The following is a 17,139-nucleotide window of genomic DNA, read 5'->3' on the forward strand; positions in this document are numbered from 1 at the left end:
TTGGGTTGTACAATAAAGTTTAATTGTTAAGAAACGGAGCCAACACACGTGGTGGCTCACAACCTTCTGTAACTCTGGTTGCAGAGCATCCGAAGCTGTCTTCTGGACTTAGAGGCACCACATAGGCACGCATGTTCGGCGCATGCGTACTTTCAGGCAGACGCCCGTGCATCATGTATGTATATGGTACAGTGGAGACGGCGTGGCGGGGGAAGAGCTTGCTGTGCAGGAGGAGCAGAGTTCAGCCCCCAAGCACCTACACAAAAAGCTAGCTGTGGCAAGATCCTGTAATACAGGCTGGGGGAGGGGGAGGGGCGTTACGTCCTGGAGGCAGGAGAATTCCAGAGAAGGAATCAGGAAGCTCCGGTTCAGGGAGAGACTCCTTCTCAGGGTTGCGGGGTGAGGAGCAGTGAGATGACTCAGCCGGTAAGCGCGCACGCTTGCCAAACTAGACTGGTGAGCCGTGCTCCATCCCAGAAGCCACAGAGAGGTGGGAGGAGGCAGATGACACCTCGGCTGGACCCCACACATTCCCGCTGGGACCACAGACGCATCCACACGCACCACACGTGCATATAACAAAGATGCAGAGGACGATGGCTGAGACAGCAGTGTTCGCCTCTGGTCTCCACAGGCATGCACACATATGTGCACCTTCACTCACATACGTGTGAACAGGTATACATGTCGCACACACAAATAAATTAATTAATAAGGAGAAAAAGGCCTGTCTCACCATGCCTGCCTTTCACTGTGTTAAGACACAGTGAAAGGATCCCACCAAGCCCTAGATTTTCTTAGATTTCCCAGGGTCCAGAATCACCAGCTAAAACCACCTCGATACTTTATAAACCTTCCAGCCTGTTGCATTTTAGTTATTGTAACAGGAAATGGATTAAAGTGAGAGTGGGTGGGGGCTGGAGAGATGGCTCAGTGGTTAAGAGCACCGCCTGCTCTTCCAAAGGTCCTGAGTTCAATTCCCAGCAACCACATGGTGGCTCACAACCATCTATAATGTAACCTGATGCCCTCTTCTGGCCTGCGGGTGTACAAGCAGACAACACTGTATACATAATAATAAATAAATCTTTAAAAAAAAAAAAAAAGAACGAAAAGAAAACTTAATATGGAGACTGAATGTGTGTCTCCAGCCCTCACATTTAAAAAAAAAAAAAAAAAAAGTGAGAGTGGGTGAGAGAAGGGGGGAGGGGAGGTTGTCTAATGGGCTTGGAATTCCCCTTTTGCAAGATGGAACCTTCCAGATATTGATACAACAGTGTGAACCATATGCATACCACTGCACTAAATTTTTTTTTAAAAATTAAAATCTGCTCTGCGAAAGAAATATTGACACTCCAAGTGGGGTGTGTGAAATAACAAAAGAAAATATTGGCGCGCCATATAGAGGACTTGGTTTCTGACGAGGCGTGGAGCTGAGTCCTTGGGGAAAACAGCCTCACGGCAGACAACACATGGAAACAAACATTGGCTGGGTGAAATGTCAAGTGATTTAGGGGCTAACTTTTGTAATGGCTAAGTCGCTATATTTACCACAGGCTAAATTAATGGGGTCATTTAAACTAAGGAATATTAGATATTTTTTTAAATTATTGGGTCATAAAAGACTTTTAGCTAATGAGTTATTTAAAAAGCAATAGCTCGGAGCCTATCATGGTGGCTCACACCTTTAGTCTCAACACTCAGGAGGATCTCTGTGAGTCTGAGGCCAGCCTGGTCTACAAAGAGAGTTTCAAGCCTGGCCATCCAGGGCCATAATGAGGCCTTGCAAAACAAAACAAAGCAAAACAAAAAGAAAATAAACAAAAACATTGCTTGGGGTTTGGGAGGGGGGATATGTGTGATGAGAGGGGTTTGGGAGGGGGGATATGTGTGATGAGAGGGGTTTGGGAGGGGGGATATGTGTGATGAGAGGGGTTTGGGAGGGGGGATATGTGTGATGAGAGGGGTTTGGGAGGGGGGATATATGTGTGATGAGACGGTTCAGTGGATAAAGGTGCTTGCTGCCAAATCTGATGACCTGAATTCCATCCAACAAGATATCTTTTGGCTTCCACACACATGCCTTCACACACACACATTAAATGCAGAATATATAAACAAACAAACAAACAAACAAACCATTGTTTGCTAGGCGACGGTGCACGTAACCCCAGTACTGGGAAGAGTGAGGCAGGAAAAGGCAAGTTTGCGGGGTAGCCTGGGCTACATAGTTAAGACTCCGTCTGCAAGATAAACTAAAATCATTGCTGGTTCTAGCAAGATGGCTCAATGGGTAAAGCGCTTGCTATGCAAGCATGAAGACCGGAGTTCAAATGCCCAGGACCCACGAAAAGCTAGGCATGGAACCAAACAGCTGTAATTCCAGTGCTTCTGTGGTGAGATGGGAAGTGGAGACAAGAAGGATCCTGGGAAATCCATAGGCCACCTCACCTGACAAACCCAACAGTGAGCATCAGGGGAAAGGTTCTGTCTCAAACGTGGCAGGAGACATAGCCAAGATTGTCCTCTGTCCTCCACGTGTGGCACTGTGGCATGCTCGCACACACACACACACAAACACAAATACACACACACACACAGTTTATTTGTTTTTTTTAAACCATTGCTTGATTTTCCAAGATGTGTCTCCTTCTATGTATCAACATTGTGGGGGATTCTGGCCGGCGAACGGCAAAGCTGGAAACAGACGGCAGATATTGTAGATATTGGGTAAACTGCTTACAAAAATGAAATGCTGAGAAAAATGAGTGTGGGAACAGACATTTGAAGTTGTGCGCGGAGCACGGTTGCCTTCCCAGGGGTTGCATTGTTAACCAAAGCCGAGTCTCGCTCTCCCGGAAGCTATGAACGCCTATGGCTTCTTGCCAGCCCTGAGGTTTAGTGCCAAAACGATCCCCCACCCCCACTCCCCAACCCCATTTCTGGGCTGAGACTGTTGTCTGCTTTGAGCTCGCAGTCACACCACCGTGAGTTCACGTGTGTAACCGGACTTGTCTGCAAAACCGTTTCTTTGGTGTCTCCTGCTATCGCTGGCTCTTACTATCTTCTGTCCTCTTCTGCATCGATTCCAGAGCTGTTTTGGGGAAGCGATGTGATACACATGTCCCATTTAGGGCTGACCAGTTGTGGGGTCACATGTATGTATGTATGTATTATTTTGAGACAGGGTTTCTCTGTGTAGCCCTGGCTGTCCTGGAACTCACTCTGTAACCCAGGCTGGCCTCAAATTAACCTGCATCTGCCTCCCCAGTGCTAGGATTAAAGGTATGCGCCATCACCGCCTGGCTTCTACACTGGTTTAATACTTTTTCTTCTTTTTTTAAAGATTTGTTTATTTATTTCTATTTTATGTGTGTAGGTATTTGCCATGTGCATGCCTGGTGAGATGCATCCTTTGGACCGGAGCTACAGACATCTGTGAGCCGCCATTGTGGGTCCTGGGAATCGAACCCGGACCCGCTAGAGGTGCAGCCACTGTTCTCAGCCACTGGGCGATCTCTCCAGCCCCTGGTTTAATGCTTCTTGTGTTTATTCATTCACCCACTATCGAAGTCCAGCTTCGACATCAACTGGGGGAAAACTGAGGTGGGACGTGAATCCTGTGGCTGGCTGGCTGGTGACCCTGTAGGCTTTCTCTGAGGGCAACCTTCCAGGCCGGAACACGTAGTTACAGGCAACCGCTTCCGTAGATGGGGGCAAGCCGATGGCTCCAGGCGAGGACGCGCATGCGCGCACACACGTGAACGCACGTGCACGCACACATGCATGCACGCGCACGCACATGCACGCGCACATACACACTTGCACTAGACGATGAAGTGAGACAGACTTCAGGAGGTAGGTTTTAGCAAGCTGTTTCTTCTTTTTATTATTCTATTATTTTCATCCTTATTTTTATTCTTATCCATTTTCTTATCCTTTTTCGTCTTCTGATCTCACAGTTCACATGCCCCAACAAAAATCTTTCAAGCAGTTACAAAAAAAATCACGATGTGTTTACACTCTCTCTCTCTATACCTAAGAAAATCATGTGCCCCAATACCTTCATGTGATCAAATATTTTACCTATTATGGAGGAGGAACAAACATGAATTAAGTTATTTCTGAGAACCCACATACATTTGTACATAAGCAACTTGTTACATGTTCAACAGGGCATAAGCAAGCAAGGGAATTTCCCAGCCAGCTTTTCTTTGCTGGCAGGCTGCAGTTTGCGGTTACAAAGAAGGAATCAATTATCTTAAGAAGCAATCTTATGAAGATCTTAAAGGAATCGCAAACCTAAACTCCTATATAAAAATAATCAGCCATTTCTACTTTAAGTCCTAAAGGTGCTCATCCACTCATTAATATGTTTTATTAAATCATATCAGGAAGCTGAGGGCAGAAAAATAGAATAAGGAAATCATCGTCATCTCAGTCACCAGCCCAGCTCGAAAGAGTCCCGTCAGCCAATGCTGCTATGGGCCATTCTTCTTGCTTGGCCAACCTCAAAAAGTCCCCAGTTTTACTGATAAGAGCGTACTTTCTCTTAACTTCAATTGTCCCCTAAGATTTCCTGCATCAGGGCCAACAGCAAAAACACCTTTACCTTGCTTTGCTAAACAGTCTGTTTTTCCCTAAGACTTTCTAAGTCAGAGCCACTAGCAGAAACATCTTTACCTAACCTCATTGAACAATCTATTTTTCCGAATTCTTTCCAAGGGTAGTGATCATTGTTAGTAATCTACATCTGCCGGTTGTTTTCAGAGATGGTGGGTTAAATCATTAATCTGCCCCAGCAGCAATGCCTGAAAGAGATCAAGCATTGTTATTGCTTATATGCCAATGATGATGCCCAGTGAGGGGCTTGGAGCCCCCTTTGCAGTACTCACCCAATTCACATATTAAGGGGATTATAAGGAACGCAGAGGTAACAAGCAGAGGTATACTCCATAACTGCATGAAGTCCTCAGAACACGCAGTTCTCGAGGTTATGGCTCACCGAGACACACCCATCATGGGTTTGCTAACCGGTGGGCTGCATTCCAGGAGTTCCAGAGCTGTTTTGCTATTCCTCCTGCATGGACCGTCCAACAACTTACTTAGGTGGCAGACTGCGCATACCACAGTTCTGTGTTGAGGTCAGAAGGTCAGAGGAACACTCAGACTCAGGGATCAGATTAAACTGAATTGGTTGTCCTTTTTGTCCTGTGACATGAGGCCCAGTCATTTGTTTATTTTGGTTTGGCTGACAGGCTTCCTAAACGTTTCATTTACAGCTAGGGGTGTGGGTGGGCCTCTCACTTCTTCAGAAGGCTGCAGGGAGAATGGTGAACTCCCTGGGAACCCCAAGAGGACGCTTTGGAGTCACCGCCTCCTGCAGTCACAGCCTCTCCCATAATAGGGAACCCTTCGTGTGACACCTCAGTGTCTTCACACTCACCTGAGGCTATCAGTCAAGAACACACCCATACACACACACACACACACACACACCCATACACACACACACACACACGGAGACACACACACACACACACACACACACCCATACACACACACACACACGGAGACACACACACACACACACCCATACACACACACACACACGGAGACACACACACACACACACACCCATACACACACACACACGGAGACACACACACACACACCCATACACACACACACACACGGAGACACACACACACACACACACACACGGAGACACACTCCACACAAGATCACACCCAAGATAATACACACAGACTCTCATACAAGAGCACACACTTGCTCACACAAGATCGCAGGGGGGGGGGTGGGGGAGAGAGAGAGAGACAGAGACAGGGAGAGATGCTGCCTACTCTTTAAACCTCCATCCTTCAATTCTGCCACCTTCCACAATAAGTGCAAAAGCCTAGCCTTTCTAGCTAGACTCCACTCCTTAGAGGGCCCAACCCCATGGGGACCGTGCCCCCAGCAGAAAGCCAAACCAGAGAAAACAAGAAAAACAATGTGGATGCCAAGCAGGTTCTGGGAAGTGAATCCCGATGGGAGGGGCAGAGGCCAGGCAAGAGGGGAACAGGGGAGCCTGTCTCTGTAACTGGCCCCAAGGGCTTGGCGTCTCCATCAGAAAAGGTGCACTTGCTATGGGCCTGGTGGTGCAGGTTCGTAATCCTAGCACGTGGGAGGTGGAGGCCAGCTTGGACCACATGGGACCACCCTGACACAGGGCCGGTGAGATAGCCTATAGGTAAAGTGCTTGGACCACACCAGCCTGGAGACCTGAGTTCAGTCTTCAGAGTCCACGCAGAAAGAGGGCGGGTAATCCCAGCACTTGGGAGGCAGAGGCAGGCGAATCGCTGTGAGTTCGAGGCCAGCCTGGTCTACAAAGTGAGTCTAGGACAGCCAAGGCTACACAGAGAAACCCTGTCTCGAAAAACCACCAAAAAAAAAAAAAAAGAAAGAAAGACAAGAAAGAAAAGAAAGAAAAGAAGAACAAAAGAAAGAAAGAAAGAAAAGAAAGAAAGCCAGTGCCAGTACGCACACTCCTGGTCCCAGTTCAGGGAAGGTGGGGACAGGTGGATGCCTGAGATGCCCTGGCCAGAGGCTCAAGACTAACCAGTGAGCTCTAGAAGGGGACAGCACGCTGATCTCCACATACATGAGCTTCGTATATGTGTATGTGCGCCTTTGAGATCGTGTGCACACGTGTGTGCACACATACGAAGCAAATAAGTGTAATAAAAAATGTCTAGCTGGAGTGGTTGTGCACACCTGTAATCCCAGTTCTCTGGAAGCAGTGGCAGGTGGATCTCTGTAAGTTTGAGGCCAGCCTGGTCTACACACCAAGTTCCAGGCCACTATGGGGTACATAGCAAGTCCTTGTTTCAAAAATTTAAAAAAAAAAAAATTTTTTTTCAAAAATAAAAATTTAAATTAAAAATTTAAAATGGCTTGGGTTTTTTTTGGGGGGGGCATGTGTGTGGGAGGGATTGTTGTTGCTGGTGTTTTAACAAAAAAAAAAAAAAAAAAAAAAAAAAGGAAATCTTTTTCAATACCATTGCCCTAAATTAAGATTAAACTCTGCTCCCTTAAAACAAGAGGTGGGAGGGTGCGAGGGTGGGAGGTTTTTAGTACTGGGAGGTGTTGGGAGATGTCAGCAGAAGGTCACTCCAGGAGATCCACTGAGAACATGGAGTTTTTTCCCTGAGACTGCAATAAGTTCTCTCTCTGATTGAACCAACTAGGCCTGTTCACTGAGGCTTATCAGTGTCAGGATCCTGCCCTGCCACAGAGACTGGCAGATAAGGCCCTCTCTCCCCTGATGACTGTATTTTAAAGACACAGCTCCCAGGCCCCAGAGAGAGAGAGAGAGAGAGAGACAGACAGAGAGACAGAGAGAGAGAGACAGAGACAGAGACAGAGAGACAGAGACAGAGACTAAGAGAGACAGAGACAGGAGGGAGGGAGAGATGGCTCAGCGGTTAAGAACACTGCTGCTCTTCCAGAGGACCAGGCTTAGAATCCCAGCACCCACAAAGTAGCTCACAACTGTCTGCAACTCCGGTTCCAGGGGACCTGATGTCCTCTTCCTGTCTCCACAGACACTGCATGCACACAGTGCAAGCTAACACCCATCCACAGAAAAAGAACAAACAAATATATAAATACAAATAAAAACACCCTCCACAAAATCTTTTATGTATATGTGTGTAGAGAGGGTGGAGGGTAGAGGGTATGGTATGTGTGACATATGTATGTGCACATGTGCATGTGTGCCTGTGGAGGAAAACGGTTGGAGGTCTGTCTTGAGACAGTCCCTCACCATACCCAGAACCCACCCAGCCAGCTAGGTGGGCTGCTCTAGGGGTCCTCCTGCCTCTGATGGCCCAGCATCAGACACAATCTGATGCTCTTGGCTTTTTGCCAAGCACATGGATGCTAGAGTTCAGAGCTGCAGAGAGGCAGACACTTCATTGATTGGCCCGTCTCCTCCTCGGCCCCCTGCCTTTTGTTTTTGTTTTGAGACACAGTCTTCTGTAGCACAGGCTGGCTCTGAACTCCCTATGCTGCCAGCATGACCTTGAATTCTGATCCTCCTGCCTCCGCCTGAGTGCTGGGATGACGGGCTATACCTCTATGCCCAGCCTTCTTCTCCCCCCTCCACTCCCAGACAGGGTCTCTCTGTGTAGCCCTGGTTGTCCTGGACTCACTTTGTAGACCAGGCTGGCCTCGAACTCACAGCGATCCCCCTGCCTCTGCCTCCCGAGTGCTGGGATTAAAGGCATGAGCCACCATGCCCAGCCCCCAGCCCTTTTATATAATTCCGTCCTCACCAGCCTTGGAAGGGACAAAGGTATTGGAGCTGACAGAAATGGCGTCTGCGTTGTTGGTCAGTCCTGCCAAGCCCCGCCCCGACTCTCACCTCAGTCACTGATTCAGGATCTTTCTCAACCAACCTTCTTCATATCAAATCTCCATCAGTGTTAAACACAGGCATTGTGGAAGCGGGTGGTACTCCATTTACTTAATAAGCATTTATCAACATCTTCTGCTTGCACATCCTGTCTCCCTTCCCTCTGAGTTTGTCTATGTGTCTGCGTTTACGTCTGCCGATACCAGATTGTGTCCTTATCTCTCTCTCTCTCTCTCTCTCTCTCTCTCTCTCTCTCTCTCTCTCTCTCTTTTTTTTTTTTTTTTTTTTTTTTTTTTGGTTTTTCAAGACAGGGCCGTCCTGGACTCACTTTGTAGACCAGGCTGGCCTCGAACTCACAGCGATCCGCCTGCCTCTGCCTCCGGAGTGCCGGGATTAAAGGCGTGCGCCACCTCGCACTTTATGTATTCTAGGCAAGCGCTCTACCAACTGAGCCCCAGCCGCAACCTGTCATTCTGCGTCCCGTGCGTGATCATTATTTCTCTCTCTCTCTTGGTGCTCCTTCCTTCCTTCCTCCCTTCCTTTATTCATTCCTTGTCATGAGAGATGGCTCAAGAGGTTGAGAGCACTGGTTACTCTTCTGGAGGTCCTGATTTCAATACCCGGCACCCACATGGCAGCTCACAACTGTCTGTAACTCCAGTTCTAGAGGGGCAACCAGGGGATGCTGGGGGGGGGGGGCCTGGGGGGGCATGAAGACAGGTCAGAGAAGGCCCTGGAGAGAGAAGATATCTGGGTGTCTCGCCTGGAGATTTGACCCCGGGATTATAAGCCTGTGTCTGCGTGGGCACTGAGTGCTGGAGAACTGGAGTGGGGGAAAGAGCAGGAATCGGGGGGGGGGGGGGGGGGAACCAATCGCAGACCTGCACAGAGCAGACAGAGGAGAATGCAAACAGACCGGCAAAATCAAAAGTCTGTCAAAGCTCTAGGCACCTAATGCCTTCCTCAGAACCCAGCAGCCTGAGTCCGCACCCCTCTTATTTCAGCACACCCCGACTGTGATTACCTAGGAGGAGACAGCCCACGTGAAGGGTGTGAAGGGCGGGGTGGAGGAATTCTGGAATCCCGGCCAGGCTGGGTGGCCCCGGGATGCCTGAGGATCAGGAGGGGAAACCAGCCCGACGGGCAAGCCAGAGTGGAAGGAGCTGTCCTCGGTGTCAGAGCTCAGCTCCTCAGGCAGCCATGGGCATCCCCAGGACCTTCCTGCTGTGCCTCCTCGGGAGCGGCCTCTGCCTGACAGGTACCGACCTAGGCTGAATCAAAGGGGGAGGGGGGGGGAAGAACCTGATCCAGGATTCTTGGGTCTGAGGGAGGGTGGCTAGGGGGCTGGTCCTCTCAGATCATGAGGTGGTGAGGACCATATGTGCTTTCCTTCTCATCCCCTCTGCGCCTCCGACACTGTCATCTCCTCTGACACGGGTCTTCTTTTTCTGCCTCCCACCCCTTCATTGGCGCTACTACTGGAAAGCAGCTGGGCTCTCCCTGGAGCTGGCAAACACTTTAGCTCCTTCCTTGAACCTACTCCTCCTGCAGAGGGACTTACTCGCTTGAGCATGGATGGTCATGAGGGGAGAGAGTTAGAAAGGCATTAGGAAAACCACTCAGCCGGGCATGGTGGCGCACGCCTTTAATCCCAGCACTCGGGAGGCAGAGGCAGGAGGATCACTGTGAGTTCAAAGGCCAGCCTGGTCTACAAAGTGAGTCCAGGACAACCAAGGCTACACAGAGAAACCTTGTCTTGAAAAACTAAAAAAAAAAAAAAAGAAAGAAAGAAAGAAAGAAAGAAAAAAGAAAACCACTCCTGGGCTGGAGAGGTGGCTCAGCTGTTAAAGGCTAGGCTCACAAGCGAAAATATATTAAAAAAAACAAAAACAAAAACACTGCTGCACAAGGTTTAATTTGTGTGTGTCTGCTCATCATTGGACACAGTTTGGTATCTGTGCATCCCCAAGTTAGCAACTGCTTGTGTTTCTCTGTACCAGGTTTCAATATCTAAGTAGGTGTGTGTGTGTGTGTGTGTGTGTGTGTGTGTGTGTGTGTGTGTGCATACAAGTGCTTGCTACCAAGGCTGATGACTGACTCTTAAAATTTGTCCTCTGGGGGCTGGAGAGATGGCTCAGCAGTTAAGAGCACCGTCTGCTCTTCCAAAGGTCCTGAGTTCAATTCCCAGCAACCACATGATGGCTTACAACCATCTGTAATGAGATCCGGTGCCTTCTTGTGGTGGGCAGGCACACATGTGGGCAGAATATTGTATAAATAATAAATAAAATCTTAAAAAAAAAATTTGTCCTCTGCCTACATGGGGTGTGGCACATTTGTGCTCCCTCCCTCCCTCTACAAAACAATAAAGAAAATGTGCTAAAAAAAAAAAAAAAATGTTATTTTGAGACAGGATCTCACTGTGTCGCCCTGCCTGGTTTGAAACTTTCAGTGTAGATCGGGCTGGCCTCAAACTCTCAGAGATCCAGCTGCCTCTGGCTCCTGAGCGCTGGGATTAAAAGCATGCACTACTATGCTTGGCAACCATTTTACATTTTTAGATGCTTTTGCATGGTGGTGCAGGATGGAAATCCCAGTGCTCAGCAGAGTTGTGAATTCCAGGCCAGCAGCCTAAGCTACATAAGACCCTAAAAAAAAAAAAAAAAAAAGAAAGAAAGAAAGAAAGAAAGAAAAAAAGAAAAGAAAAAGAAACAAAAAAAAAGAAAAGAAAAGAAAAGAGATTATTTGACAGTTTCTCTCTTTCACTTTCTTTGGGGGAAAAAAAAGATGTGTGTGTAATTTTCCACACACATGTCCACTGTCCCTGTGCTTTCTGTGTGTATTTGGATATTAGAATGTGTCTTTCTTTCTGTATGTTTATTTCCATGCTTCTAAATGTCCTGTATCCATATATGATTTTTTAAAAGATTTTTTTTTTTTTTTTTTTTTTTTTTTTTTTTTGGTTTTTTCGAGACAGGGTTTCTCTGTGTAGCCTTGGCCATCCTGGACTCACTTTGTAGACCAGGCTGGCCTCGAACTCACAGCGATCCGCCTGCCTCTGCCTCCCGAGTGCTGGGATTAAAGGCGTGCGCCACCACGCCCGGCTTAAAAGATTTATTTATTTATTTATTGTATATGGGTGCTTTATCTGCAGAAGAGGGCATCAGATCACATTATAGATGGCTGTGAGCCACCATGTGGTTGCTGGGAATTGAACTCAGGACCTCTGGAAGAGCAGGTGGCACTCTTAACCACTGAGCCATCTCTCCAGCCCCCATATATGATTTTTAAACAACTTTGATGTTAACAACTTTGATGGGAGCATTTCTTTTCCTTGTTCCTTCTGTCGTGTGTGTGTGTGTGTGTGTGTACACATGTGTAGGGCCTCCTTTGAACCCAGACCCTACTGTTTATCTAGTCCAGCTGGCTCGCTTGCCCTAGGGATCCCCTCTCTCTGCTGCCCTCACACTAGGGTGACAGTTGGTCTAACCCTAGTTCTCATGCTCAAAGGACAAGTTTGACCACCGCCACCACTCCCAGCCGCTGCTGCTGTTTCTACCCACGTAATTGTGCACATGATTTTTTCTCCCACAACATTCAGGTTCTTTTTAAAAAATATGTCTGATATGTGTCTGAGTGAGTGTGCGCATGCACATGTGTGTGGTGTTAGTGAGTGTGTGTGTGTGTTTGTGTAAGCTTGAGTGTATGTAAGCGTGTGATTCATGTGAGTGTGTGTGGAATGTGTGAGGTTGGGTTTTGTGAGTTTGTGTGAGTGTGTGTGTTTGTGTGAGGTTGGGTCTGTGTGAGTGTGTGTGTGTGTGTGTGTGTGTGCCTGTGTGTGTGGTGTGCATGTGTGTGTGATGTTTGGTGTGCATGTGTGTGTGTGTGTATAGTGTGTGTGTGCATTTGTGTGTAGTGTGTGGTGTGCATGTGTGCATGTGTGTGTGAGTGTGTATGTGCTGGCTCATGCCACAGCACACATGTAGAAATCAGAAGGCGGCCTACAGGAGTTGATGCTCTCCTTCCACCATGTGCGTCCTGGGGCTAGAACTCAGACAGTCGGGCTTGGCGGCAAGCCTCCTCAGCTGCTAAGCCATCTTGCTCCGCAGGCATTTAATAGGAGGTTTGCACAAACCCGTGCCAGCCCTTGGAGTTCAGTCGTGTTGCTGAGCTGGCTGTGTGTGTACGCTCCCGCACTCTTCCTGCTACGGGTGCAGATGGTTCAGGGGTGTCTGTTGGGGGAAACCACCCAGACCCTTACGTGAATTGCCGAGGTCGTCACGGGTCAAGGTGGCAGCCGGTGATGCCGAGTGGACTCTGCAGTTGCTGACGTTAGTCTGACAGAGTGACAGGACATGCCGCAGCCTGGTGTGTGTCTGTGCCACACTGTGTGGAGCCCTAGGTCCTGCGACCGGTTCCCCCTGCCCTGCTAACACACTCCATCCTTCTAGGCTCCCAAGCCCTGCAGTGCTACAGCTTTGAGCACACCTACTTTGGGCCCTTCGACCTCAGCGCCGTGAAGCTCCCCACTGTCTCCTGTCCTCAGGGGTGCTCTGAGGTGATCTTGTCGCTGGATACTGGTGAGGACTGGATGGAGGGGAGAAAAAAAGAAAAGACGTGCAGCCAGGGAACCAAAGAGGAGACAGAGAACGGAGGGAGGGAGGGAGAAGAGAAGTGCGTGCAGTAGAAGAGGAAAAGAGGGGCTAGAGAGATGGCTCAGCAGTTAAGAGCACTGACTACTCTTCCAGAGGTCACGAGTTCAATTCCCAGCAACCACATGGTGGCTCACAACCATTCATAATGAGATCTGGTGCCCTCTTCTGGCATGCAGGTGCACATGGAGGCAGAGCACTGTATTATAATAAGTAAATAAATATTTTTTTAAAAGAAAAAGAGGAGGAGGAAGAGAGGTAAGGGTAGGTGGAAGGAGAAGAGTGGGGATGGGGGGAGAAGAAGTGACGCCTGGATTTGACGGTTCACACCTGAGATCATGCCACTCTGGATGTCGATCTAGGAACAATGCTGTGTGTTTGAGGCTAGCCTGGACTACGTGACAAGACCTTGTCAGAGGGAAAGAGAGAAACAGCATGATGGCAAAAAGTCTCTAATCCAAGCACTTGGAAGGTGGAGGCAGGAGGATCACAAGTTCAAGGCCACTCTTGGCTACATAACAAGTTTTAGGCCAGCTTGGGTCTACATAAGTCCTTGTCTCTGAAAAAACAAACAAAACAGGGCTGGGGAGATGGCTCGGTGATTAAGAGCACTGGCTGCTGCTCTTCCAGGGAACCAAGGTTTGGCTGGGTTCCCAGCACTAACATCGTGGCTCACAACCATCTGTGCCTCCAGCCCCAGGGCATCAGACGCCCTCTTCTGGCCTCTGTGAGCACTGCTGCCCTCTTCTGGCCTCTGTGAGCACTGCCTGCATGCATCGTGCACTCTCACATCGTGCACTCTGCATGCAAAGCACTCTCACATACCAACTAAAAATAAATAAAACCCTTAAAAAAAAAAAAACAACAGAAAGATGGCAGAGGAGAGTTGAGGAAGGAAGGGAACGAAGAGGGCGAATGCGGGGCATGAAATAAAGAAGGGGGAAAGGAGGTGAGGGAGGGACGGAGAAGGAGGACACATGAAATGGACACTTGACAGAACGGCGCAAGCCATCATCCCAGCACTCACGATGGGGCGGGGTCAGGAGGAGCAGATGTTCTAGGTCATCCTTGGGAATATAGTGAGTTAGAGGCTAGCCTGGGAAGGAAGGAAGGAAGGACGGACGGACGGAAGGAAGGACGGAAGGAAGGAAGGAAAAAGAAAGGGAAAAACTCAGGATAGCAGAAGATAGAATGGAAGGAAGGAGAAGATAAAACTGAGCCGTGTAAGAGAAGGAGAGAGAGAGCTCACTCCAGGGCTGATGCTCTCCTGCCCAGGATACCGCTCCCTGGTGACAATGGTCCGGAAAGGATGCTGGACGGGCCCCACCACAGGCCCCATGAACTCCAACCAGGACGCCCTGCCGCCCGATTACGCGGTGGTCCGCGGCTGCGCCACTGACTTCTGCAACACTAACCTCAGGACCCACGACGCCCTCCCCAACCTGAGCACAGGTGGGCAGGGCTGGAGAGATGGGAGGAGGGGTTGGGCAGGAGAGGGAGTGGGCGGGGCTGGAGAGATGGGAGGAGGGGTTGGGCAGGAGAGGGAGTGGGCGGGGCTGGAGAGGGCGTTGCCTGTGCTGAGCCGAGCCGGTGCGTGGTCAGGTTCCCTCTTTGGGCATGCAGGTGCCCTGCGCAGCCTGCACTGGCCAGCGGGAAGCAATGGTCTAAATCTCATCTACTGTCTCCTCCAAGCGCCTGATCCACCGACGCTCAGTGGCACCGAGTGCTACGCCTGCTTGGGGACCCGCCCAGAAGACTGTTCCCCTGAGAGCTCCCGCCGGGTCCAGTGCCACCAGGACCAGAGCGCCTGTTTCCAGGGCAATGGCCGGATGACCATTGGTAAGGAGCTGGGACAGCGATGTGGAGGCTCTGATGGCCTGAAGGCATAGTTCTCTAGGTGGCCTTGGTGTGAGGGAGGAGGCATGGGTGTAGTCTGAGGGAGGACACCCTGACAGAGGAGGCTTGGGGGTAGTCCAAGAAAAAGGGATATGGCTGAGGTCTGAGGAAAGAAGCATGGTTCTGGTTTAAGGGAAAAGGCCTGTTGTAGACTGAGGGAGGAGGCATGGCTGTGGTCTGAGGGAGGAGGCTTGTCGGCTTTGAAAGGAAAAATGTGAAGCCGGGCTGTGGTGGCGCACACCTTTAATCCCAGCACTTGGGAGGCAGAGGCAGGCTGATCGCTGTGAGTTCGAGGCCAGCCTGGTCTACAGAGTGAGTCCAGGACAGCCAAGGCTACAAAGAGAAACCTTGTCTCAAAAAACCATAAATAAATAGGAAATGTGGCCCTGGTCCCCAGAGAGACCTAAGATGTTGAGATGTCTCCAGGGACTGAGGCCTGACGCCTCTTTACTGTCTGCCCAGGCAACTTCTCGGTGCCTGTGTACATTCGGACCTGCCACCGGCCCTCCTGCACCACCATGGGCACTACCAGCCCCTGGACGTCCATCGACCTGCAGGGCTACTGCTGTGAGGGCCACCTCTGCAACAGAAACTCGGTGACACAGACCCTCTCCGATGTCACATCCACAGCCCCTGCCAGGGCTCCCCAGAGCCTGACCCTGCTGCTGCTCGCTGCTCCACTACTGCTCATGGCTCTGGGGGTGTCCCTTGGGCTCCATGAATAGACAGCACCTCCAGGATGGCTCCTCTTCTCCACCACTGTGGCCCCTAGTGTGGACTCCCTTAAAAATGACATGAAAATAAGAACCACACTCCTGTCCCTCCCGCCACAACCTTCCGTTCCACTCTCCATCCCTCCTGCTAAAGGCCCATATACCCAGAATGCATCAGCGCATTGAGTCAGGCCCCTTGAGATCTAACCAGCTGTCAGGTGCGGCTCCCTAGGCACCTAGCCTTCAAGGCATGAGCTTTTCGTGACCTCTCACAGCAAACTGTGCCACTCATCTTAGAAGCCCATTTCTCGAGTTAGTTGGGCATGGTGGCGCATGCCACCATGTAATCCCAGCACTCAGGAGGCAGAGACAAGTGGATCTCTGTGAGTTCAAGGCCAGCCTGGTCTACAAAACGAGTCCAGGACAGCCAAGGTTACACAGAGAGACCCTGTCTTGAAAAACAAAAACAAAACAAAACAAAACAAAAAACCAAACAAGCCATTTCTCACAAGGCTGCTGGTAATCTCAGCCTAGCATCCCAGCCCCCAGGATGCTGAGGCAGGAGGACCCACTACTTCAAGACCAAGCTGGACTACATTGCGAGTTCTGGTCCAGCTTAAACAACAGCGTGAGACCTTGTCAAGCATGGTGGCGCATACCTTTCATCTCAGCACTCAGGAGGCAGAGGCAGGAGGATCTCTGAGTTTGAGGTCAGCCTGGTCTACATAGTGAGTTCCAGGAAAGCCAGGACTGCATATTGAGACCTTGCCTGAGGGGGGATATACATATATATGCCCTGTTTTGGGTTTTTTGGTTTTGTGTTTGCTTTTTGTATCTCTCTAAATTGACATCCGTACTATAACCCAGCAGTAGTCCCACTCTTGGGTCTATCACCCCAATAGACATTAGATCATACGCTCCCCCAAACTATATAGACTAGCAGGACAGTTCATAGCAGCCACAAACCGGAAACAGCACAAATAAATACGCACAGCCAAATGGAAGGAGGAGACTGCGATCTAGTCACACAGTGCATTACTATGAAGTGGTGAAAATGGCAGCTGACAGTTACCTGTGGTGGCGGCCTTGGGAGAATCTCACAAAAACAGTGCTGAGCAAAATAGTAAACAGTAAAGACACACATTGGAACAGGCTATATGATTCCATTCAGACAACATATAAAAGTCGGTAGAAACGAGAACAGAAAAGAGTGATTATCTTGGGGGGGATGAGTGACCAGAATATGGGGTATTGGAGGTCTAGACATTGGGGAATTGGATCTAAGAACTCACTGATCCATTCCTGCTTTTTTTTTCCCCCACTAAGCTTTTTGTTGTTGTTTTATTTTGTTTTGAGAGAAAAGGCTTCATGTAGCCCAGGCTAGCCTCAACTCACTGTGTAACCTAGGATGACCCTGAGCTCTTGATCTTCTCACCTGGGATTACAGGTGTGAGCCATC

General features: G+C 49.4%; 1 protein-coding gene across 1 annotated transcript; it reads left to right on the forward strand.

Annotated features, from left to right (window-relative positions):
- Window positions 1-9,510: 9,510 nt before the first annotated feature.
- Lypd5 (LY6/PLAUR domain containing 5) lies at window positions 9,511-15,987 on the forward strand. The gene is made up of 5 exons (XM_051162577.1): window positions 9,511-9,677; window positions 12,871-12,999; window positions 14,347-14,523; window positions 14,764-14,910; window positions 15,430-15,987. The coding sequence occupies exons 1-5, from the start codon at window positions 9,527-9,529 to the stop codon at window positions 15,690-15,692; spliced, it is 867 nt and encodes a 288-aa protein (XP_051018534.1). The 5' UTR covers window positions 9,511-9,526; the 3' UTR covers window positions 15,693-15,987.
- Window positions 15,988-17,139: the final 1,152 nt, after the last annotated feature.

The sequence above is a fragment of the Acomys russatus genome, chromosome 19 (assembly GCF_903995435.1).
Source record: "Acomys russatus chromosome 19, mAcoRus1.1, whole genome shotgun sequence".
In the NCBI taxonomy this organism is placed as follows: Eukaryota; Metazoa; Chordata; class Mammalia; order Rodentia; family Muridae; genus Acomys; species Acomys russatus.

What these genes read in the sequence shown, in the direction of transcription:
- Lypd5 (XM_051162577.1), top strand. Translation starts at nt 9,527, where the DNA reads ATGCCTGAGGATCAGGAGGGGAAACCAGCCCGACGGGCAAGCCAGAGT. An exon ending in GAGCGGCCTCTGCCTGACAG is followed by an intron (nt 9,678 to 12,870) that starts GTACCGACCTAG and finishes CCATCCTTCTAG; the next exon opens with GCTCCCAAGCCCTGCAGTGC. An exon ending in GATCTTGTCGCTGGATACTG is followed by an intron (nt 13,000 to 14,346) that starts GTGAGGACTGGA and finishes TCTCCTGCCCAG; the next exon opens with GATACCGCTCCCTGGTGACA.